Source organism: Eublepharis macularius, chromosome 4 (assembly GCF_028583425.1).
Source record: "Eublepharis macularius isolate TG4126 chromosome 4, MPM_Emac_v1.0, whole genome shotgun sequence".
NCBI lineage: Eukaryota > Metazoa > Chordata > Lepidosauria > Squamata > Eublepharidae > Eublepharis > Eublepharis macularius.
In genome coordinates this window covers 48,731,652-48,757,075 of record NC_072793.1, presented here as the reverse complement: position 1 = coordinate 48,757,075, position 25,424 = coordinate 48,731,652, and the positions used below count along the sequence as shown (strand labels likewise).

The window sequence follows — 25,424 nt, the reverse complement described above, 5'->3', positions numbered from 1 at the left end:
TAGATGTGCAGAGTGTTCTTAAGTGTTAATATGTTCTCTTAGCAATGCTTACTTTGTAATGCTTACTTATAGTAAGCAGTATGCTATTATATTTGGGGCTGGGGGGAAAAATGACTTTAAGGCCACTCAAACTTGGAGCAGAGTGTTTTGAGCCAGGATCTAGCTAGTTCACTGCTCATGCTCTTAATTCCCACACTACCCCCCATCCCACTCTCCACTGAACTGGGAACAGAAGTCTCCACTACTTTTGTTTCTAGCCTACAATAGGCCAGGTCCATGCCAGAAAGTCTCACTCTACCCCATTGCCAGTACCTTCTCTCTAGAATCTCACGCCCATTGGAGTCTGTGTAGAAACGCCCATCTGTCTGGAGATTTGTATCAAAGCGAGTGATGACTTCCTTGCCAAGACCGTCTCTGTGGCAGAAACAGGGGTCAGAGAGGTGCTCCAACATGGGCCCTCAGCCCAACTTCCAATGCTCACCCGATCGGGATGGGTCCTATTGTCCACTCTAGCTCGATATATGGTTGCCCAGCATAGAGCCGTACCACTTGGGAGCACCAACTGGAGAAGTTTTGGTACACCTCCTGTACCACTTGGGTCTGCCAGGTAAAAACATATGCAAATATTATTCTTGCTTGGCATCAAGGAGGAGCCCTCTGCACCAACAGAAGCAGTACAAAAAGATAAGCACTTTAAAAGGAGACTATAGCAGTTGCCCCTAGACAGGCAAGAACCATTAGCAAAGTGCGACTGGGCAGACTTCAGTCACTCAGTACATGAGAAGCCTTGGTTTAAAAGAGAGGGGTCGACACTGTCAAACCAAGGGGGAGCGTTGTAATAGCTGTATGATGACAAGGAGAAATACTCCTTCCCCGCTCATCCCATGAGCCACCTCTTGAATGCTAGCAAGAAACTAAACCTGTCACCTCCATATTCTGGTCGCCCCAAGCTACGACAGAATTTCCCACAGCACCTGTACGTAGGGCTGCCAGCTTTGGGAAAGGAAATTCTTGGAGATTCTGGGGAGGGAGGGACCTCAGCAGGGTATAACACCACAAAGTCAGCCCTCCAAAGATGCCATTTTCTCCAGGGGAACTGACCTCTGTAGTCTGGAGATCAGTTATAATTCTGGGACATCACCAGGCCTTACCTAGAGGTTGACAAGCCTACCTGTATGTTTTAGGTTTTGCAGAACTGCTGCCACAAAAGCCTCTGGTTGTAAATGGTAGAACACTGACTTAAAAGCCATTCCTAGCACAACCTTCATCCATAAGAAGTAGAAGTGAGTCCCATTCAGCACAAACTACATGGAAAAATGGCTACCTTTTTTCGAATATATTGAAACCAGCAACCCTTGGCCTAACACAGAACTTTTTCAATCTATAATAAATATATGAATAGCTAAAGAATAACTACTGGTTGATAGAGTAATGTAGAATCTTTTTTTGTGTGCACTATATCTGTATACTATGTATGTATTATAAATTTGTTACCTTGTAAGCAACATCTTATTTTTTTTTTGTATTATGTAAATGCTTAATAAAAAAGAAGTAGAAGTGGGGACTGCAAGAGCTTGCAAATCCCTTCCTTCTCTCCCAACCCAGTAAACATCTCCTTTCTGATGCTTCCCTTTCCATTCTCTGCCACTAGATCTCAGTCAGTCAAGCATTTTCAGTTCCAAACAAGTTCTGGCTCTGAATGCAGCTGCCCTGTTACTTACATGGATACATGAAGCTGCCTGATACTGGGACTGCCCCTTGGTCCATCAAGGTCAGCTCTGTCAAGCCCTGCCTGGCAGTGCCTCTCCAGGGTCTTGGACAGCACACAGCCTACCACCTGTTCCTTTCACCTGGAGATGTCGGGATTGATGCTGGGATCTTCTTCATGCACAGCAGATGCTCTGCCACTGAGCTACGCCCTCTCCCCGTCACAGGTGTGCCAAACCAATTCTGAAACAACTGCACTGGATCCCACTTGGTTCCCAAGTCCAATTCCATGTGCTGCTTTTAATATCTAAAGCCCTAAGTGATCTAGGAGCAGGGGGTTTCAAGGGCCACCAGCTCCCATGTGAGCCTGCCCACATTTTTCAGTCCCTGAGAGAGGCCCTGTTATTCTCTTGCCAGAGGTGCGGCAGGTGGTTACATGGGAATGAGTGTTCTCACTGGCATCATTGTCTTCCCAGGAAGGCCCATTTTGTGCCTCTCTCGTCGATCAACTGCCTGAAAGCCAAGAACTGTTTTGTTGCAAAGGGCATGGGGGTGGGGGGGTGGGGAGGAATTATCTTCAATTCAAATTACATTAAATTACCATTCAGGCTGCTCCAGGGCACAGTGTGTACTGAATAACCCTGCTGCTCAAGCCAAGCCCTCAAGTCAGGATTAGTGCTGCTGCAGGAACCCTTCCTTTTCCTACCTTCACTTTGTACAAGCGGACTCCCTCAGTAATAGGGAAGGGTTCAGACGCGTTGGGACGGAAGATGTAGGCCCCAGATGCCTGGCTGATGTCGTCGTTTCCAATACTGGCATTATACCTACAGAAGTGAGTTAACAGGCAGAAATGACCAAGGCCTTGCGTTTCTAATTACTCTGAGAAGGGAAGATAGTTCAGGTCATCCTTAGTGTTCCCCCGCCAGGAGTACACGAGCACCATTTCGTATCAGGATCACAGAGAGGCCTTCCTGCCGAAACTCGGGTGCTCCTTCCTTCTCAAAGTGGAACCTAGTATCCCAACTCACCAAAAGAAGTTCTGAGACACTGGCAACGATATGCTCTTGTCCAAGTTCTGAATCTCCTTCAGCAGTCCGGTTTTGGGATCAAACAGGACCCGCAGATGCTAGAGGAGGAGGAGGAGACATCATCTGAACATTCCCAGTGGGAAACGAGATCAGGAAAAGGGGGAGTAGATTAAGCCAGGGAACACCGCTCTGAGGAACAGAATCCCACACTGTTTTTAATTTGAGAAAGTTGTAGGTACATCATATGGGCATCTCATCCTACACTATTACGCATTTGATGGTTGTGGGAGAGCCAGGAATCTTGCCTCTGGGCAGCACCTTCTGCTGTGGAAATCTCACATTGTTTTGCAGCCAAAATTATAATAATTTGCTCCTAGGCGATGCAAATATAAACAACTGCAATTTGGAGAGCTGCCATGAGCACCCACTGGCTAGTGAGGGAAAAAAATGAAAGGAGATATAACCAAAAGACGAGAGAGAAAAATGGGAACTTCAATATGAGCTAGGAAACTGTCTTTTGAGAGAGTTATTTATTTTTTAAAAAGGCATTTCAGCATAATACTTTCACAGCTGGTATGGCAGAGGCAAGGCTGAAACAGAGTACGGCGATTGTGACTCTAGTTTCATCTCTATTATACCTTGCAGACCTTGCCTCAGGCAGGGAAATGAAGAGTATCCTAAGTTGACTAGCCAAAAAGGTGGAATGAAAAAAAACCCCTTATACATACTGATGTCCAATCTCCCCCCTCAAACAAGTATTTAAATCTTTACTAAAACTCCCAAGAATTATAAAACATGATGCTCCATACACATAGGGATGTCATTTACAGGCATCTTAAGAATGACCAGGTACTGTTACGTGCATCATTCTGCACATGTAACCAAACAAGCATCCTAAATTCTCCATCGCTGGATGTCAATGGCAGGGTCTGAGAGGCACAAAGATATGGAACAAGATGATATCCTGACGCGAGGCAAGATTTGCTACGGAGATGCAGACACATTTATGGCTTCATTTGGCATCTATTAAAGCCTGCTCCTCCCCATCACTTTCCCCCAACAGAACAGCTTCGGTTGATATCTCTTGAGAAGCAACATGTTTTTTCACCCACCACCTTTGTTACTCTCTCAGCTGCACCATTTTACTATCATGATTGCAATTTTCGTGCATGGAAAGGACAAATTCAAAAAGCTCCTCCGCAACAAACAGTTTAAGTTTGTGCAGTTGTCTGCCCAGTGAGACCAGATTTGTTGTCAAAGAAACAAAGGCTGAGGAGTCAACTGTGCTTTCATGATGATCAGGTGAGGAAAGGAAACTAGGATCTGACCCCTGGGTGCATCAAGTACAGCCTTCACCTGAAGATCACCCTCAACAGAGCCCCATCAGTTGCTGTACTAATAGGAAAAGAGAGTTTTTCAAGAATCACTTAGGTATCGCAAAAGAGGAATCCAAGGCCTTCTGCCTCATAGGAAAAGAGCAAAATACTGACCAGGAAGCCTAAAAGAGATGGTCTAGTCGGCCCATACCTCATTCTGGATACCCCAAGAGAGATGCTGCATTCCAGGCAGGGTTTGATCATACAGCCTCTTCAGTAGCTTGGAGTGGGCCAAGCTCTTGCTAGGCAGCTTGGAGATGGTGTAAGAGCTATAGCCCAGAGGTGGAGCGGATGCCTGGAATACCAGCTCATTGATAGCATTGCCTCGATTACGCTGCACACAACGGGTGAAGGTTGATACAGGGATGACCTAGCAATGGACAGATTTGCTCAATTCATTATTCTGCTCAAGCCAAGAGCCTGAAAGAGATGTCCACCTTTCAAAGGCAGAAGCCACATATCTTTGCATAGGTCCATGAACATTTTTCAACATGCCCCCCCCACCCCATAACCACAGAGGCCTTCAGAGCCCTGAGCCCCGTAAGATATTCCAAGCACCTCCATTTGAAATAGGAATTAGTTTTTCATGAAGATATAATAGTAACATTCATTTATATACCACTCTTCAAGACAACTTAACGCCCACTCAGAACAGTTTAAAAAGTATGTTATTATTATCCCCATAACAACAAACACCCTGTGAGGTGGGTGGGGCTGAGGGAACTCCTAGAAGCTGTGACTAACCCAAGGTCACCCAGCTGGCTTCAAGTGGAGGAGTGGGGAATCAAACCCAGGTTCTCCAGATTAAAGTCCCATGCTCTTAACCACTACACCAAACTGGGTCTCTCATATAAATGTGTAGAAGGCAGTGTTTTACCCAACTGCCCTTCAGGAACAAAACATGCTTTCCCCTTGAAGTGTCTTGGCCAATAAGATCAAAAGTACAGGGGTGATTGGCAGGCATTTGGCTCTTTAATTTGCATAAAACCAAACAATTTCTGCTGTTTAGGGATTGGCTTTATTTTTTGCTGCTCTGCATGGGACTTCCTCTTCCCACCAACCACTAGTGAACGCTTCAGCTCCATCATCACAAAACTTCTGCTTTGCAGTGTTATACCAAGCCACGCTCACTTCAGTTTTGTATGAAACATCATCTCCAGCTCTACAAGAAACTCTAGTTGCCTGCTTCCTACCTCGTTCAGAACTGGCTGACCATCAGGAGCCGTCACTGAGTAATGGCTTCCGTTCACTGGCAGCCGGATATTCTGGTTCACGTGGCGTGGCAGAGGGTTGTAGATCATCACCATAAACTGCATGGGCAAAAAACAGTGTGCCAGTCAACGGCAGGCATACAGGGGCACACACAGGAGCTCCACTGGACTACTGGAGCTAGTTGGAGAACTCCAAAGTGCAAGCCTTGGCTCTTATGGCTAAACTGGGAGGCTACAGACCCAGATGAGGACCCATAACGGAATGAGGGATCAGGCAGTACCTTATTGGCAGCTTCAGTCAGAGGGCAGATGCTGATGTTAAGGTATGTGCAAAACATGAAGTTCTCTTTGCTGCCACCAATACTGGCCAGGGCATTACTGATCACAACCTGCAAAAAAGAAAAAGGGTCATAGTAAGTGTCCCATCTCTGCCTCAGAGTACCTTGTGATACACACAGCACAGCAAGAGGAATTCGTGATAGAGACAGAAAGTTCTGAGGTTAGAACAGATCCTGATTCTACACTAAAGGAGAGGGGAAGAGAAAAAGCACAAGCTGTACTTGATCTCTTGATCTAACTGCATTTATATCGCCCACCTGTATCTCAAGGCACTGTAGTTCAGGTTCTGGGCACTGACTAGACTTAGAACAGCTTAGTTTTAGCAAGGTTGCTGGATCATGCATTCTTTGGCCACACATCTGTTTCCATGTAATCTGAAAATAACTCAAAAGACAACCATATGGCCACTGTAAAGAGCAGGGTAGGGGCTCTAGAGAACCTACCCTGGTGTCAGAGCTCACTGTAAATACCCCATCAGTGCAGAATCTTCAAGCTCCATTCAGGCACTAATGTGCTCTTATAGGCAGTCATGATGAAGGGAACAAAGTAGGGAAATCAACAGATTCTAATTTGCACTACCCAGTTCCACATGTCCAGTGGAGAATAAAATCATCTCCTTAGCCAGAGGCAATTCTAATCTTTGCTGTCCAGCGTGCAGATCTTACTGTTCCCTTTCATGTTTCTTGACAGAACACTAATAAGATCCAGAGCAAAACAGCTACAATAATCCTGGAAGAGGCAGGAAGAGGCAGCAACGTTACCCTCCTTTCCCCTCTCACAGGGTTGCACATACATACATGACATGTATGCTACTAGTGTTCTGGCACATACCTGGCAGGCGTCCCAACCACTAGACAGCTGTTTGGCGTAATCGTTGGTCACGTGCTGCTTCGCTGTGCCACTCACTGCATCATGATGCTGAGCAACTCCCATGGCCTTGCCTGCAAGAAAATGGAGATGTCACAGCATGAAGAAGGGATCCCCCAGGCTTGCAAACAGAGACAGCAGGGAGGCTTAGGTGGAACTCTACTATTCAATGATGCAACGTAAACAACGCCCACTTGTAGGTATCAGAACTACTCTGAATCTGAACCAATGGTCAGGTGTAGGCAGATGCCTTACAAATCTGACAGTCGCCATGCAATCAGTTTCACAGGCAGTGGGTGGGGCTGGAGAAGCTGGGGGAAATGACAGGCAAGGGACAGGGATGTCAGGAACAGGTCTCTGAGAAGGTGGCATTTTTGGTGCACTTTCCACCAATGAATGCATCACCTCAGTGGTCCTGGGAAGGCTTTCCACCTCTAGATAACAGCTGAGCTGTTCTGTGACCAGCCATGACTGACCCTGCAAGAAAAATACAGCACCAGGATGGGATCCCCTAGGGAGCGCACAAGTGGGTTTGTAGGGAAAACAGAGCAGAGACTACAGCTTTATCCCCTAACAGGCAGCTGGTCTGTTTTGAAGACTTGTGGGTAGAAGAAACCAGAGCTATGGTTCCCCCTCATCATAACAAGCCAGTGGCACGCAGCTCACGTACCCTGCAGAGGACAGAAGCAAATACTTTCTTTGCACATGTCAGCAGGACAGATGGAGGAGGAGAAGCACAGCAGGTACTTGCTGGAAGGCAGGCAGAGCTGCAGAGTTGGGAAGCAAGGGAGAAGCAGAGGCAAAAGGCCAGAGTTTCACCCACTGGTAATAAGCAGCCCACGTGCCCTTATCCATATTCAGTCAAAATCTCACCAGCAGGTTTGCAACAGAGGCAGGGTGAGAACAAGGGGAAGACTAAAGCCACACACATCCCACCACAAGACACCACACTATGACAAAGGATAAGATAAATCTCTCCATGTGAGAGAACAGATGTCTCTCAATGTTTGTAATTTCATGCACAGACAGTGAAGAGTGGCACATTGTCTCTTTCACACCCATCGAAGCCGCTGTTAGCCTGGGGCAGGTGTGAGGGGGAAGGGAGAGAAACAGGCCGCCCTCATATAAAGAAAGCTGGGGTGGCGGCAATTTCTCATAACACCAGAGTGCATGGGTCACAGGAGCTTATCAAAAGTTAACTGGGAAATAGAACGCTGAAGTCACCCAAGCACAGCAATATAAAGCAGAAGGATGGAGAGAATTCCGTTCCCCTCAACTTCATGATCCATTTTGGTTTAAAGGTGAACCAAGAACATGCATATTCAATACCAAGCAAGGAGGGAAAAGTTCACTTGCACACCAATTCATCCCCCTCTTCCCTTGCCTGCTTCACAAGTGATAGTTTCAATTGCCTTTAGAACAGGAGACACTTTTGCCTAAAAGTTGGAAAGGAAAGTGTGACGGACTCAGCTTCAAAAACTGGGATTGCAAGACAGTAAAGAGGATGATTGACATGTCCCCCCCCCCGCCCCAATGTGGCTAGCCTGAAATGCCAGTTGGAGATGGAATGTTGAGGGGTTGACAGTTGAAGTAAACTGATGAGCGAAGGGGGTTGGTGTCTGGCTTCTGACCAGAGAGGGTCAGCCAGAGAGTCCTCTGTGTGAGGAAGGAAGGGAAGGAGTTCCCTTTAAAGTGAAATCAGTACATTCCTGAAGCACTTTTAGTCCTTGGACTAAAGTGGGAAAGACAACACTAACTCCTGCATAGACTCAAGAGATCTGGGAATTATAGTGGGCCAAGGAAGTGGGTAGAAAGGAGGGGAAGTCGTGCTGTGTCTGTGTGTTAAAAGTGGAGCATTTGTGAGGCAGTGCCAACCTCTAAAAGAACTCAAGTTAACATCTTTAAGTCTAAGGACATCAACATCTCTCAAAGCCAGCAACTGAGAATCATACCAAGTGTTTTGTGCCTCACACCAGTGAAATTTCTATACAAAAACCTTTCTGTTACTTCAGTTCAAACACCTGCCTACCTGCCTTCTTATTTTAGCAACTTGTAAATAAACCTTTTGTTTCTTTTTGAATCTCCACAATCCTTGTGTGACCGTTTCTGTTTAAAGGAAGCACAAACCCCTGATCTTTCCCCTACTTGGACTTGGCTGGGTAACCATACTACTTATATGTTACTGAAGGGTGGGACAAGAAATAAAGTTGAAGCTTAACATCAACCACGCTACTAAAGGCTTCCAGCCCAGTATTCAGCTTTACAGGCTTAGAGAGGAGAAGTTTTACCTCAGGGTAGCGGAAGGTCAGCCCAAGATTGAGACGTGGGTTTGTGACAGAAAGTTAAGTGGGTGAGGAATACAATCCTCAAGGATTTCATCCCAACTGCCGAGGAAGGGGCGAGATTTTCAGGTGTTACCTACTGAAGCACCCCATTGGATTTATTTCTTTGTATGATTGAGTTTTAATATTAGAATTAAAGAATCCAGCTCAAGTGTCTAGATTAGATTAGCGTTTAGAATGGCCCACTTCCCTAGTAAATGATCTTTTAGCATGACTCCTGACAGTGGCTACCATTGGTCCCAGGTACAGAGATCACAAACCGGGACTCACAACCTCACAGTGCCCTCTAGTGGTATCGCTCTCTTCTCCACCTCCCTAAATTCAAGCCTAAGTCAGATCAGATGCCGATTGAAATTTTTTGCCAGCTGTCACCACAAATTGTCCTAACATCAAAATCAGGTCAGGGTGAAATCTATTCTCTCCCACCCCCCACCCCCCCACACACGCACAAGATCGCCCTCACATACGCAGCTCAGAACTGCTGGAATTGCCGTAAGGTCCCACATTCGCTCGTGTGCCAGCCAGCACCTCCAGCTGGTTGCAGACCTGCAAAAAGGAAAAAGCAGCATCAGAGTGTGACATTCTTGTCTACCACATAGTGGCAGACATAGAAGGAACAAAGCAGGAATAGGGACTGAACCTAAGGAGTCGGTGATCAAGACTGGACCAAAAACAAGGAACGCTGGGCCTCAGCTTGGGGGAAGGAGAACAAAAATACAGTGTGCATGCAAACCTGTAGGAAGTTGTTGCTGAGCCGCTCATAGCGTTTCAAAGCTGGCCGGCTAGTGAAGTAGCCTGTCCAGAACTGGTGGGGGCCATCAGCATATGGAAAGAAGTCGTCTTGTTTCACAGACCTGTCCAACGTAAGGTTCTATCAGCCAGATTCTACACAGGCATTAGTCACAACACCTGCAGGGCCATCTCTCGGCAGATGGCACTTCACCCCCTCCCCGCTCAAATTTGTCTTTAATGCTGGTGAGAATCCGAAGAAAAGGACCAGAGTGGGTGCAAGGAGCTACAACTTGGAAAACCAATTCCCTCTTCAGTCACTGTTTTACCAACAGCCTGTGTGCCTCCTCTACCTCTATTTCTCCCATGTACAAGAGTGAAGTAACATCAAACACCCTACAATTGAAACTAAAAAGTGCTTGATTGAAAAATCCAGTAAATGGCATAGAATTAGCTCCCTGAACATACCCGGATGTCTCTATGCAAGGTACTAGACATTTGTCAGTATTTATTACACTAACAGTTGGGTCATCGATTTAAATTTCATACTTTCTTGTAGATTGGCAGCAGGCAACTTCTTCAGCCTGTGGGGCTGGACTTTTTTCCAGTTGTTACTTAGCAGATGGCCATGATGTCCTCTGGAACATCTTCACTGGAGAAAGAGCTCAGAATCCCAAGAAGAAGGACCTGGCAGACTTCTTTCCCAGTGAGGGGAGCAAAGTTGCTCCAAAGGGTTTGCTTCAATACTTTTCAGCCCACTTCTTAATTCCCAATGAGAGGTACATTTTCCAGGTAGGAAGTGGTGCACCAGATTCCCAATGTGGCAGAGGACACCACTGCCAGAAAGTAAGTATCAAGGCAGGAGTTAAATGACGGCAGCGATGAAGGGCTTTGGGCCTGTAACATCTCTGATCACTCCTGCTCTTTGGAGGCCTCCACTTTGAAAGCAGCCAGTTCTTGCAATGCTGAAACCCCAGACCATACAGGGATGGTCTCACTGGGGTAGAAATAAATTAAATGCAAGCTTGGAGGAGGGGTGAAATTAGGGACAGCCACAGAAATCGCTCCTGATGCAAGGACAGTGTTGAAGCACATCCAGCCCTCTCACCAGGACATGTTTGCCTGATTCAGCTCCCACAAGTAGCAGCTCGGGGTAGAGTAGAGAACATGGACGTGGCTCCCACGGAGTTGCTGGAAGAGAGAAATGAGGACATCAGCAGGCAAATGTACCCTGCCCTGGGACATACTGATAGAGCTCTGACTATAGGAACAAGCTTAATATCTGAAACACTGTCGTTTGCTGCTCTTTACTAACTTCTTGTGCCCTGGCACAGCCTGACTCATCTCTCTGCAGTACGCCAACTGAGAGGCTTCAATAAAATACATTTTTTAAAGAGAAAGAAGGGTATAGGTGAGAAAGAACGGATGATAAGCCAATGTAGGGCATAGACAAAAAAGTGCCAGAAGTAGCTACCATGTAATACAGTAATGCTTCCAGATCACAGAGCCTACTGCAGTAACCGGAGAAACCATCTCTCTCCTTCCTCTAAGGGAGACAACACTATTGCTATGGCTGGAGGGGAACAAGGATAGAGGCTATTCCACAAGTCCAGGCCTGTCTGGAGGGAAACAAGAAGGCGGACAGAGGCTTTGCCTCTCCCCTGGTTTGTTTCTCCTGGCAAAAATGGAATTTGTAGGCAATAGAGGAGATGTGCACCTCTGTGTTTATATATTTGTAGAGGTCTCAGTTTACCTATGGTATAAAAAGGAAGCACAAGCACACATGATTTGATGGCACAATCCAATGACCATTCTAGCACCATTTGAAATTGGATTTACTACTTCTATATACCTTATGGAGGAAACGGGGTTTCCCAAGATCCTTAACTCAATTTGATGTTTATATGTAGTATTGCTGCAGAATTCTGTTTACGGGAGAGAACCCAGGTTTTGACCTATCATGACTACTGCCGTTTCAGAGCACAGAATGTTCTTTGGCTCCTCCCAAGGAGAGTGAATAAAGTTCTTAGGAAACCAGGCTATGAGAGGATGGGCTATAAACTAGGAAAAGAGTCAACGCTGTAACGCCAGGGTACCTGCGCATTGACGTGCTTGATCAGCTTGTCCATGTTCTTGTACCAGAGTTGGGCGTTCTCGTATTGGAAATCAGAGCCCATTGTCATGACAATGTGGTTGGTGCGATAGTGTTTGGACTGCAAGGAACAGTGTTGAGAATTGATAAATTGGTTAGTAGTGGTCACCTTACCCCAAGAGCCATGCCTTGTTACCTGCAAGAAGCCACTCTTGGAAACATGCCACTGTTTTTCTTTACTCTTTACTATCCCAAACTCTGCTTCACCCTCCCTATCTTCACTCCAACCAACACTCAACCCGGACTAAGGACAGGACCAAGGAGTCCTGGCTCCCAAACCCTATTTCCTTGCTCTAACCTGGGCAGCTGCAACCCCTAGAAAATAGGTCACTAGACTCTGAACATTGTTTTCATCGCTGTCCTCATCCACAATGGGGTCATCAGAGCAGGACTGATCCCAGCAGAGAGACATTGGAGGATTGTAGCCATTTGGTAGGACACCTACCAGGAGACAGTCAAGAGAAAAGGAAAAGGCAATGCACGTTTTGTTAAGTATTCCATCCCAACCACCTCACCCCATGGTTAGGTTCAATTATTTAAAACTACAAAAAGAGAAAGAGCATCTTTATTCAGAGGAAGGCAAGAAGGCATCAACATGCTGCACACTAGCGGTGAAGAGACTATAGGGCGGCCAACCTTCTTGTGGGGCGGGGAGTTCACCCAGAACTATCACTGATGCTCCAGACTACAGAGACCAATTCCCTTGGATGAAATGGCAGCTTCAGAGGGTGGGCTCTATGGCATCACATCCCCGCTGAGCCTCCTCCCCAAACTCAGCCCAGCTCAAGCTTCACCCCCAAATCTCAAGGGATTTCCCAACCCAGACTTGACAACCCTAGAAGAGAGGGAGGAGAAGAAATCCAATGACCCAGGTTAGGAAAGGAATTGTGAGCAGAGGCTTTGGTTGGTCTAGAGAAGTAACAGTACTGACATGAGGTAATGTTAGTGCAAGCATGCTTAGGTGTTCTACTGTCTACACGGCAGCACCTACACTAGCCATGTTCCACTCCCCAAAAGAAGAGCTTCCATACAATTACTGGATTCCAATTCACTTCTGGGCTCAACTCAAAATACTTCACAGCTCGGCAACAGCATATCTGAAGGACTGCCTCTTCCCATATGAGCCCACATACCACCTTGACTCTGTCAGCATGTCCTGTTAATGGTACCCTTCCATTTGTACAGTTTCTGCCTTGGCTTTCAGTTTGTCACAGCACATATTGTGCAGAACACTATCCTGGTGAATGGTATTTTGCATCCTATGGAGTTCTTTGCATTGGGCTTGTATGTCCGTCCTGTTCTACTGGACCTTTCTGTGAATTCTCAACAGCAATTTGAGTGTTTTGTCCAGTATTACTGCCAGTACTACATTATTAAGAGCTAGTGAAATGTGTTGGCTTGAGTGGGGACTGTGGATATTTGGGTTCAAATTCCCATTCATCCGTGAAGTTCACAAGGTGATCCTGGGCTCGTTATTCCCACACACGAATACTCCCATAGATTTGTGTTGAGGGCAAGATAGAGGAGACAATGTATGCAACCTGAGCTCCTTGGAAGATGTGTGGAATAAAAATGTGTCAGATTATGATTCTTTTGAGGGTTAGCCTTCAAACTACAACCAGACAGCTTCACTGTGTGATCCAAGGCTCCAACATTACAAGAGAGGAACATTTTCCCCTCTCTACACCATTCATGATTCATAAATAACTGTCATCCCTTCTTGGTCATATTCTTCTAAACTATTATAACCCAGTTGCTTTGGCTTTTCCTTTCAGCAAAGGTGCCCCAACACTTTGGATCATTTTAGTTGCACTGTATTCTTAAATGTGGTTACATCATAGTATAAAGGCATTATTAGAACTGCAAACTCTTTCATAACTCCCCCATGTTGAATTTGCCTTATTTCCACCACCACCCCCATCACCGTAGCACAGTGTTGATGTTTTCAGTAAGGTTTCTGTGACAAATGCTCTGACGAATGCTCTCAATCAATGGTACTCACTTCAGAGCTCACGGAGAACAGCATTCACAGTTGCCATAGAAAAAAATCCCATATATACTGCCTGAAGCCTGAAGCTCAAGGAGGCTTGCAGCTTACCTGTTCCTCTGGTGGCAATTTTTTCAAGGTGGGAACCCACCTGCCACCCACAAACCCCTCCAGCCAAGGGCTTTGTCCACTTCCCTGAAACACGAGGCAGGTGCTACATTGGGGAATGGTGCTCAGAAGAGCCACATGGGGCTTCTGAGCCACTGAGTGAGCATCACTGCTCTTAATAAACTGGAGAGTCTGGCTGCAACCAATAGCACACACAACAAAAACAAGAGTAATCTTTGAAACTGAAAGGTAGAGCTCATATTATACAGACACAATAAGGTAGTCAATATTCTAATAACTTTTAGACCTATTACAAACCCCCCCCCCCAAATTTAGGATCCAGGAATTCTCAACCCATAACCAAGTTACAACTTGGCTAAGAAGCGAAACGCTCAGAGACTATAGCTAAGAAAGAGGGGCATTTTTAGTCCTTAGAGGAGGCCTACTGGCCAAGATGGGGTGTTAAACTGTGTTGAAACTGGACAGAGTCAGATACTGGAAGACACTCTGGAAACAAGAGATAGATTAAGCAGTTTGTGGTTAAACTGAACAAAGTGTTCACGAGGGTCTCTTGCTCCTCAGTGTCTGAAACTGCAGAACAGCTTGTGCAAAGAAGTTTATACAATTAGTTTAGAAACTACTGCTAGTTTAGTTTAGAAACTACTACTACTACACACACCCTGCCAGGCACAGCAGCCACAGGCCAGGCGCGGCAGGTGTCTGAGGCAGTGTGCAGAACAATGGAGCGGGAGGGCTGGGAGGACGCATTTGCATCTCCCCAGCCACCTGCCGCACCCGACTGGGAGCGCGGGCAGCCTCTGTGCGCCGTCCCAGCCACCCGCCACACCAATGGAGCCAGCTTGCTGTGTGATGACATCACATACAGTGACGTCATCACGCAGTCCAGGGCGTAGGGGCAGCAATGGACCTGATGCTGCCCCCAGCCTCGGGCGCCAGAAACCCTGGAGCCACCTGTTAACCACTACACAAAACTGGCTCTCAATCTAACTCTTGCCTCCACATTTATTACCAAAGCCAGTTACTCAAAGATCCTCTGATGATAATATCTGGAAGCTAGAGATCCCCACATTTTCTAGGAGAATATATCTGTATATGCAATAGCTAAGCAGATGACTTGGCTGATGTCTGAGTACAGGGACCTCAAGCCAGGAGAAGAGACACTTTTGAGGTTGCCCTTACTCACCAGTGAAGAGATCAGCAACAGGGGGTTCTAGGCTCCCACTCGCACGCCACAGCTGCTCCATCTCACGCAATGCCTCACGGTGGGCCTTGTCCTGGTAGTCGATGCGACCCAGAAAGAAACCATCATAGCCCATCTGGGCCAAAAGACAAAAAAAAGTGTTTAAGAAGCAGAAGGGATGCAAACTGAATTAAGGGCAGGCAAAGTTCAAGGACGGGTTTTCAGGTTTAAGATGAAGACGCCAGTTAAGTTGCACAGTTATGTATGGGAAGGGGGAAAGCAGCCATTGTGTAGGACATGCAATGTGATAATCCTGGAAGCGTGGGCTGACCTGTGCAAACAGTGAGGCCTGCTCTCGACTATGCCCAAAAGGGTCAATGTGCCAGGCAACCCGGGGTCGGCCACACTCGCCGAATGTCTCTTGCAGGAAATGGAGCCCAAGACTCATCTGATCAATGACGGATGAGTAGTGTACAGCTGCCTCATCATTCATGCACCAGCCGCCATTCACAAACTCCAAACGCCCTGCAGAGAGGGAAAGAGCATCAGAATGGAGAAGATGCAAGATCTGCTTCACTGCTGCTCTGCTGAAGAGCATAGGCATGTAAAACACAAGCAGGAAGACTGCAGCCACCCACCCAGTCTGAAAGGGTAGCCTAGGTCTGTGTGACAAAACACAATACAACTATGACTATGCAAGAGGCATGCAGAGCATTCCAGTCTCTCTCCCTGTACTTTTCTACCCACACTCAGCCTGCTACCTTGTTGTCAGGTCACAGGCCTCCACTGCCTCAAAATGGGATGCGTTCACGGGGCCCTCCCTTCTACCACCCATCCTTCTTTCCTGCCTGCTGGAGAAAGCAGGACTCTTTGTTTTTCCTTATAACAACTAGGAGGGGAGTGGGGCTACATGATCCCAAGAAGAGCTAGGGAGGAGAAGCCGCCTTTGCATTTCTGTTCACAGACGTGCAGCAGCTTAAAGAGCCGCAAGACCAAAGAGTTCTGCAGGCTGGGACCTGGAAATGCAGCTGCAAGGAGAAGCAGCACCAGCCAGTCTTCTCCATCTTTTGAACTAGTTCTGGTGTCCAGAAATCCGGGACCTCATCCTTGCCTTTCTCTCTGGCATGCACACCTTCTTCCTCACCCCTTCAGCCAACACTTCTGCCTCTTCCTCACGTGCATGTGAAGAGGCACACCCAGCGAGGTCAACTATCTCCCTCATTCTTACCCTCAGCAACAAGCTGCCGCACGGCCTGGCGCATGGCTTCTGTCTGCAGCCCCCACCAACGGGCAAAGAATGCTACTTCCACATAGATGAAACGTTTGCTGGGGTCAGCCAGCAGCTGTGGAATGACAGAGTCCAGGATGTACTGCACCCCAGCGTGCTGGATGTCATTGCGGACTGCAAGGGAACAGATGGCAAATGAGAGGGAGCAGAGAAGGAAATACTCAAGGCAGAACTGGGGCCCTCCACCTTCTACGGAGCGCTATCTCCACCCATGGGCTGGGAGAGACAGCATTCCTTAGAAAAAAATAAGGCCTGATGCCCAACTGGTGGGCCTGATCCTCATATTGCCACCCTCAGCCAAACAGCTCTCACAGCCAGTCTCCTAGATCAAGAGAGACCTTAGCCTTGTCCCCTTTTTAATCCACGAAGCAGTATAGTACCATCCTAGGATACTCCCAAACAGCCAGATGCTGAAGGAAAGCTTATATTTCCAGCAACTTCATTCTGCTCTTGAAAGGCAATTCACTTACAAAATCCACCCACATGACCATGGCCTTCGGAACAGGAAGGTATTAGATGCATGCAGGGGAGGGAGAAAAGACCAAGGTCTATTAATCAGCAGCACATATCTGCATAGAGACAATGCTAAACAGCATATTGGCAGGAAGCTGGAGAAGTCGGAACATCCATCAGCTGGCTGCGGTCTACGAGTCTGACGCATTCCAGCAAGTGCAACATAAGAGCACCAGCTTTCAGCGGGGAAGCTGCTGGCTGTAAAGTCATGTTTGTCCGGAACTCCTTGGATGGCCTTCAGTGCACCTCTCTCCCTCTCAGATCTTACTGGTAATATGGCAAAGTCATATTGGCCCACCTTACAGAGCTGTTGTAAGGGTTACTGTAAGTATACACACCAAGTGTTTTTAGATATAGCAGAACATTTCCTACCACTTTGCTGGGCAAAGAATGAAGCCTTCCTCCAGCCTAAAGAACCATCCTTAAGCCTAAGGTAGGATATGCATGCCTGTAAGTAGCCTTAAAATTCACTGGCAAGAAGATACAGGGCTTTGTTCTCCAAGAGCATCGATGATACAGTTTAATCTGGCCAGAAGTCTAAGAAGTATAGTTCAAGCAGGGAACAGTATTAGACCATATGTGCACAGTCAGCACAGAGAGCCTTGGCAATGATATCAGACCTCAGTGGTCAACAAAAAGGGATCTTGTCAACCCAAGTTATCAAGCACCAAGTCTTGGTGGTAACAACACCCCTCCACCCAAGCCTGCCATGTGGTTGCAACTCACCTCCAAAGAAATACTGGTCCACTGTCTTCAACCAGCCCACATCGTCATGCGTGTGCGGGATGAGATGGACATTGAGCATGTTGGGTTTTGTCACAGAGCAGGACTAAGAAGCAAAGAGGGAGATGGAGTGCTTCTCTGAGCTAAGTTATACAGCAGAGTAACCCACCCCAAAATCTACTATAAGGAGGCACCAGTTGGGTGAACAGCCAGGGCTTGGCATACCTGAAGAGAGGTAGAAAAGCCATCCCTGCTAGTTACCATTTACAGCAGGCCTGCTTCCAACTTCAGTATGTCTGCTTAAGTGTATAATGAGGTATTGATGGCAGGCTAGGTACCCAACAGTCTCAGACACTCACCTAACAGCTTAGAACATCTTAGCTGCAAGTAGAAAAGCACAAAGCAAGGATGTCAGAAAAGAAGGCCTGCAAAGGTTCTGCTTGTACTACACTCTAGGAAAGGATTCTGATTTACTGGATAAAGCAAGGGGAGGGAGACATTCTTGGCAGTAGCCTTTTCCGTTTCTCAGAAGAACAGGATTTGATAGCTGAGTGATCAAATTCTTCAGGTTCTCTTGCTGGGACGAGTGTGGACTAGTGCTAACAACCAGAAGGGCTGAGACTGGTTGTCATGGCTCTCTGTCTCACATTGCTGTCTGACTTTCAAGCAAAGTGCTTTTCTGTATTGCTCACTTGTATATTGGAGGAGCATCCCAGGACTTACTAAAACTTGTGCAGTTTAATATAAGTGATACCCTGATGAGTTCCAGACAATTCAGAGACTGAAATCCTGTGCACACTTTACTTGGAGTGGTCCCAATAAATCACAAGACTTTCCTCCAACTAAATGTGTGTAGAACAGATCAACTCTTGTATAGCAAGGGAGTGCTTTGATCTCACTATAGCCAGTAAGTTAGCACAATACAGAAGAACAAAAGGACAGAATAGCCTAACAAACTACGCAGCAAAGTTATGGAAATTCTGAGGGACTGCCAGCAATCAGTTTACGGAAACTATTGTACAACTTTGGCTTTCTTCTCTGTGCTGGAGTTACCTGATGTTCATGTAGACCATCCAAGAGCATTTTCATATGTGAGACTTACACCATTTGAGCCTCTTGGGTGACAACACTTCTATGTAGAAGAGAAACTTTCATCATCATTTGGAGGAAGGGAGCTCGGACTCTCGAGATCTTATACCCTGGAAATCAAGTTGGTCTTTAAGGTGCTACTGGACCTGAATCTTACTCTTCTATTATGGAGCAACATGGCTACCCACCTGAAACTATTCATCACACAAATATCCAGGCCTATACAGATTTTACATTCACATTAAAGTGCTTCAAGCCTCATGTATAAAGATGTGCTCCAAGGCAGCAAAAAAAGCATCTAACAATAGCCAACTTTTTATTTCTGCGGTATTTTCTCCTTTCTTAGCACAAGAGGCATTTGCACACCTTGCCAGCCTCGGAAAGCAAATCTTCTCAGCAAAGTTTCTTGAAGTGTGCACAGATGGGTGCACGCACTGCTAAGGCTGGAGTGTGTGTGTGTGTTCAGGCTTTTTGGCCAAGACTTGCCAGCAACACACACCCTATTTCTGGAGAGCATTTCTGTGGCCCCACTGGAGAACATCTTTCCGTCTCCTAAAGGACTTTCTAATTTACAAATACCAGGAGTCCAGTTATAGCTGGGAGGCTGGATGGTGTATGTTCCAAAGCAAGGACAGAAGCAACAGTGAAGGTTTCCAAAGCGATACTTAGAGGCCCAGGCTCTCCGGGTTTTCAAATGCTCTATATCATTTTACTATTGGCCTTGACGACAATCCATAGCAATCACTTCCATAAGCTTCCTGATTTATCTGCTCCAGGAACTTAAGCCACAAGCACTGCACTCCAGTACCACCTGGCCTTGATGTAACATCTGATTTCATACATATTGCACCTAACCCAAATGAATTAGAGAGTTTATGCTGCCAGTGTGGCACAGGATATTCTTCTACTAGAAAAGCATTAGAAACCCAACTACACAATGCAGGTGGTGTCATACTTTGAGCAGTGATACAACAAAATGGCTTCCTTAGGGAAGTCAGTTCGAAGAACACAAAGACAGCAAGGAACTATTGCCTGGAGAGGAAGTGGCCGGACTTTCGGGCGTAGGCAGGCCCAGGGTGTAGCAGAAGCAGATCAGAAAGCAACTCAGCAGATTAGAGATGAAAGACACTGTTGCTGGGAAAGGCTGATAACAAAGATCCAGACCCAGCTTCTTATTGTCCTCTAACCAACGCACACCCACAATCTCCAGAACTTATCTTCAAGTACTTTATCAGAATTGTAGCCCAAACCAGCTCTCTCTGGAAGGTGTGTAGTATTAGAAAGGAAAGGAGTTTGTACATTCAGATGCCACCCATACAGCTATCCTCCAAACAGCAGTGGAAAAATAGATGGCAGAGGATACTTATTCACATAGCATTTAAATTCACTGCCATAGAACAGAGCGATGTTCAACATAAATTAGCTCAGGGGAACAATGGCGTCAATAACCACCACCACCACAACTGTGCTTATGTATGAGTCTTCTAGATTACTACCCACTCAGTGACCAAAGTCAGCATTGTTATTATCCCCACAATACAGCTAGGGTTGACAGGAAAGGCTTACCCAAAGCCACCTGTTGAGCTCATGGTGGTAGTGGGATTCAAACCAGCAGAATGCTGGCTCACAACCCAATCACATCATTGCTATACTACAGCAGCTCTTCATCATATCATTTATCATATTTGTCCTTAGGTGAAGGGCAGTATATGTGGCTCTCCCCTCTCTATTTTACCGTCACAACTAGGTGGAGAGTGATGGCCCAGCATCACACAGTTTACTTTACAGTTTTGCAGGAGTTTGAACCCAAGACTCTCTGGTCAAAATCCACCATGTTAACTACAAAATCACATTGACTCTCAAAACCTGAATGTGCTCTTCCACACACATGTAGCTGTTTTCCACTGCTGGGGACAGAATCCTGGTTTTAGATGCTCTTTAGCTTGACCCAGTAGGGCAATTTGTATGCTTTGCCTCCAGCCCTACTCCACAGGAAAAGCCTGAATCGCATGGACTTGCCCTTTGAGCCTGCATGGCACAGTTTAAGAACAATTCAATATCATGTCCCATCCCATCAGCACATCTTTCCCACTCTTGAGGTTTTGTACTTTTGACAACATGTTTCTGCTCAGAGAATACACTTCCTTCTCAGTCAGGCTATACTAGATGACTTAACCTAGAATTGCTTCCTCTTGACAGGCTTTTGCCATGCCTGCTTGGTTTGTGGAGTCCACTTTTGCCCTTGTCACTAGACCCTCATAGGAAAAAAAGGACTCTAACATGCCTTTGCAGATATGAACACAGAACCAGGCAGCAATAGCCAGTTTGGTGTAGTGGTTAAGAGCATGGGACTCTAATCTGGAGAACTGGGTTTGATTCCCCCTCCTCCACTTGAAGCCAGCTGGGTGACCTTGGGTCAGTCACAGATTCTGGGAGCTCTCTCAGCCCCATCCACCTCACAGGGTGTTTGTTGTGGGGATAATAATAACATACTTTGTAAACCACTCTGAGTGGGCATTAAGTTGTCCTGAAGGGCAGTATATAAATCAAAGATTATTATTATTAGTTATTCTGAGACATATTAACACAAAAGACATAAGTGTAGCTCTGGACATGCATCATATTTCCTCTTTCAGAGTTTTTATCAGGAACTACTAAGGACCCCTCCTTTCATTTAAGTAATCTTTAAGGCCTATTTATGATAGATCACTTTAACAATGCTACATGTTTGTTTTATCACCAATACCTAAAAAAAGGACCAAGAACGAAAGTCTGCATTAAGACCCTTGGTTAGATATGGAGGGGGGGGGGTAGCAATAGTGAGTCCCTAATGCGAGCAATTCCCGCAAAGCAACACATATTACACCTTGCTCATTATTTCCTTCCCCCTGCCAGATCCCCAGAGTATCGGATCTCTCTTTTTTAGTGAATGCTGAGTCTGCTCCAGGCAGACAGCCCCTCAGAAACAGAGCCGCTTTACCTCTCTACCAGTCGGTCTCCGACCTTTCCTCTTCCTTTCACACGTACCCCTCCTTCTCTCTCTCTCTGCTCCTCCTTACCTGGTATCCGCACGCCGCCGCACCTCCATACAGCGCTGCCGCGCCAAACAGGAGCCCCAAAGCCAGCGAGACCCCCATGGCTGCAGCCCCACCGCCAACTACCCCAATCTAACTGCTATCATGTGACCGGCCACTCACATGACAACTAGAGCGGAATTTCCCGCAAGCCACGCCTCCCAAGGGCGTGGGTTAAGTTCTGAAAGGGAAGGGATTGGTGAGAGGCGGGACCGCGTTTGAACCCGTTCTAATAGCGGTATGCAAGCCGAAATAGTTGGCGAACGGGAGAAGTGAGCGGTAACAAATGTAATAGCCTGCGGTAAGCAGAGCTGCAAGAAAGCAGAAGTTGTTACCTTGCGTGTTTCAAGAGGGGGGGAGGGGGATGCAAGCCCGCCCGCAAGCCCGCGCGGGGAAGTCCCAGGCCGGCGAGAGGCACCATAAGAAGCAAGCAGTAAATCCTGGAACCCCCGGCCCTGCCCCTTCCCCCGGTGCCATTATTTTGAAGCGAGCAAGAGATCGGCCTTCCACTGGGAACAATAGGAAGCGCGAACCACAAAGAAGTCGAGGAGGCGGTTCTGCACATTAACCAGTTGAGATCCAGAGGGTTGCAGTTTGGCTCCCTCAGCGGAGAAGGAAGAGTCTACTAAGTCAATGAATTTCAGGCTTCCTCCCTCCGGAGAACTCTTTCCGTGTGTAGCCACCAGGCTGTTCTTTTGTGCCTGTCTGCAGGGGTGTCCCCGCTAGAAAAAACAGGCACCATTCCTTTTCAGGGGGCGATGAGTATCGCTGGACCATTTCTTTTGATTACAGACCTCCCTGAGGAAGTACTGAAGAATCCTAGGAGCATGGGTGGATAAAGGACCTGCATTAATGCAAAGGAGGCAGGAGGGACTAATGTATTTCTGGGTTTTATAGGTAGGTTATGGTGTTAAGCATAACAGACACACAATCAAAAACAGATTTCAAAGTTAAATCAAAATCACATTGCTCCTTGAGTTGGCATTTATTACTGATAACATCTGACAGAACAGCATAACATACGTTCCTAAACGTATTAATGCATCATCCGTCTCAGTGGACCCCAACCTTTTTGAGCTTGTGGACACTTCTGGAATTCTGACACAGGGTGGTCAGCGCAACTGAAACATGCCTGCCATAGGAGATGGAGCAGCCCACACAGAAGATGCGCCAGTGTGGGGGAGAAGGGGATAATTTTAAAAATACACTGGGAAAGAGGAGCGAGAGAGAATAAAAACAACCCATTTTCTAAAAACATTTGGTGTGTGCCAAGAAAGGTGTCAGTGGGTGCCGGGGTGCCCTTGAGCACCAGGTTGAGGACCTTTGATCTAGCTTAACTATATTTCGTAAAAGAACTTTCCTACTCCATCACTTTCTCCTCCTCAATACCTTTCTCCCTTTTTAAGTTATAAATGTTATCAAGAGGATAATACGGTACTGTAACAAAATGGTTCAGAAGGATGCTTGGGGAAAAAATTAGGGACTGGGACTATGCTAGTAAGTATGAGTCTACTTTTTAATTTTTGGGATTGTTCAACACATCCTGTTAATAATTATGCGTGCTTCAACTCTGTTTCAGATTTTTGGTTAGGTCTGCATTTCTATAGTCCAAATCCTATTCGATTGTATATTGGCTGTCTTGTCCTATTGATTGCATTGACTTATTCTGTGCAATCTGCCTTGAGCTCCAGTGAGAAAGGCAGGCTATAAATAATGTAATATATATTTTTTAACATTCAGACTGTGAAGTAGAACCATACAGTATTTTGTGATTAATCACTTAGGTAGCGCTCTCAAAATCCTAAATGGTGTCATGTCCTTCTAGGTCCACTGAAGTACATGTATTTCATATTCACATTATAGATGTAGTGGCCATGCCAGAATGATTTAAGACAAAATAAAAGAATGTGGATTTGTGTATGTTTCTTGACACCAGTAAAGCACCAATTATTATCTAGCCAGTAGTATTTATTCCACTTCTTCCAGTCATGTGTTCTGTGGGAATTAGCAGGAGTTTTAAGTATAGATTGCTTTCCATAGTTACGGAACAAATCAGAAGTCATCTGTGTTTGTTTTTAAATGCAAAAAGAATTAAGTGCTCTTTCTATCATACCAGCAAATATAGAAAATTGTTGCTAATACTGCATCTAGACTTAACTGACTGATTTGGGGTAAGGGGACCCCAAATCCTGTACATATTTTCTTTGGTATGCTCATGAATGTAATCAATTCTCGGGCATCTTGAATGGCAAGTTAACATTCAGACTCCAAGCTTGCTTCCAGCGTCAGAAAAACATACACATTGATCCTTTGCTTGAATATCCAGATGTAAAACATTGAGGCTGGCATGAATTCAGTAGGACTTCCTCTGAGCAACCATGCAAAGGATCAATATGTATGTTTGTCACAGAAATGTTCTATTAGATTGCAGCTTTAGTGTGATCCATCTATACTCTTTGTACCAGCTCCATTACAATGCCCTCTAATGCAGGGGTCTCCCTGCCCATCAACATCTGTCTCAGCACCTGCCAAGTGTTTGGGGGTGGGGCCAAGCGGATTGTTTGGAGTTTCCAGTGATTATGATGCTGACAATGGTTTCATGTAGTTTACCTGTGCAAATAGCAGAGTGATATTCTACAACCGCAACCTTTTGACTAAGCATGATAGGTCAGTTTAGCTTAAATGTTTAATGCACTTAACAGGAACATCTACTGAAGTCATCAGATCTTTCCAATTTGAATATATTTTTATAATTCAGGTAGAAGTTGATAGTAACATCAAATTTTGGTCACTTTGCAAAAACCATTTATGTTCCTGTCAAAATCTGGACAGAATCTCTTACTCTACACACATGCAAGGAGCTCTCAGCAGCCCTTCAGCAGCAAATGTCGTTGTCACAAGAAATAATGCAAGTTGAAAATGGCTGGTCTCATGACGGAAGGGCTCATGTAAAGTGGAGAAGAAGCCAGAAACATTTTTCCCTAAGTATGTCAGAAGCCTGTAAAACGAAGACAGATACTGCTAGATGACGTTTTTTTAGCTAGCTCAGTATACTTATTTTGTGTGTATGTAAGAAAATACTTTTAAGCTGTATGTTTAAAAGCCACCCCTGTATGAACTGCTGAAGAACTCAGTTATACATAACCTCACCCCTAGACATTTTGGGGTCAGCTCCACCTATGGCAGCCATTTTCTGGTTAGTTCTATATCCCACAGCAGCCATTTTGTGGTTGCGCCCACCACCCTCTGTCAAAATTCCAAATGTGTTTGCAGGTTCAAAAATATTGGGGAGCTGTGCTCTAATGCTTCTGTTATGAAACTTACCTTGTATAGGTAATAGCTGTTTTGTTTTAGCCCAATGATAATTTATTACAACTTACGAATATTAAGGGGACAACCAGCATAGCCGCTTCCCCCTCTTAACAGGAACTTATACTTTCTTAATGCTAGTATAGATGACCTTTCTCGTGAGTCGTCATAGCACATGGCTATGACATGGGCCGATTCCAGACGGCCCTCCCCATGGCGAAACGTCGCACGTCATCGCGCGGAAAATGCGAAATATTGCATTTTCTCGCGCGACGATGCGTGACGTCGCGCAAAACTCGCGCGAGAAAACACGATATTTCGCGTTTTCCGCGCGACGTTTCGCCATGGGGAGGGCCGTCTGGAATCGGCCATGACCTTTTA

The 25,424-nt window shown here is 46.0% G+C and overlaps 1 protein-coding gene across 2 annotated transcripts in view; it reads right to left on the bottom strand.

Annotated features, from left to right (window-relative positions):
• MAN2B1 (mannosidase alpha class 2B member 1) overlaps positions 1–21,843 on the bottom strand; it is a 30,408-nt gene extending 8,565 nt beyond the window's left edge. Inside the window, exons 1-19 of one of the 2 annotated variants that reach the window (XM_054978464.1) lie at positions 21,720–21,775; positions 17,931–17,952; positions 17,575–17,677; positions 16,276–16,449; positions 15,379–15,572; positions 15,051–15,183; positions 12,050–12,192; positions 11,696–11,812; positions 10,708–10,790; positions 9,604–9,724; positions 9,338–9,416; positions 6,493–6,602; positions 5,604–5,711; positions 5,305–5,421; positions 4,263–4,481; positions 2,736–2,833; positions 2,414–2,531; positions 482–600; positions 313–414 (exon numbers count right to left, since the gene is read on the bottom strand). In XM_054978464.1, the coding sequence (XP_054834439.1) occupies positions 313–414; positions 482–600; positions 2,414–2,531; positions 2,736–2,833; positions 4,263–4,481; positions 5,305–5,421; positions 5,604–5,711; positions 6,493–6,602; positions 9,338–9,416; positions 9,604–9,724; positions 10,708–10,790; positions 11,696–11,812; positions 12,050–12,192; positions 15,051–15,183; positions 15,379–15,572; positions 16,276–16,449; positions 17,575–17,653 (2,114 nt within the window). In that variant the 5' untranslated portion in view covers positions 17,654–17,677; positions 17,931–17,952; positions 21,720–21,775. Of the gene's footprint in view, positions 1–312; positions 415–481; positions 601–2,413; positions 2,532–2,735; positions 2,834–4,262; positions 4,482–5,304; positions 5,422–5,603; positions 5,712–6,492; positions 6,603–9,337; positions 9,417–9,603; positions 9,725–10,707; positions 10,791–11,695; positions 11,813–12,049; positions 12,193–15,050; positions 15,184–15,378; positions 15,573–16,275; positions 16,450–17,574; positions 17,678–17,930; positions 17,953–21,719 lie in introns of both variants that reach the window. The other variant, XM_054978463.1, reaches the window with a different exon arrangement.
• Between the last annotated feature and the right edge of the window lie 3,581 nt (positions 21,844–25,424).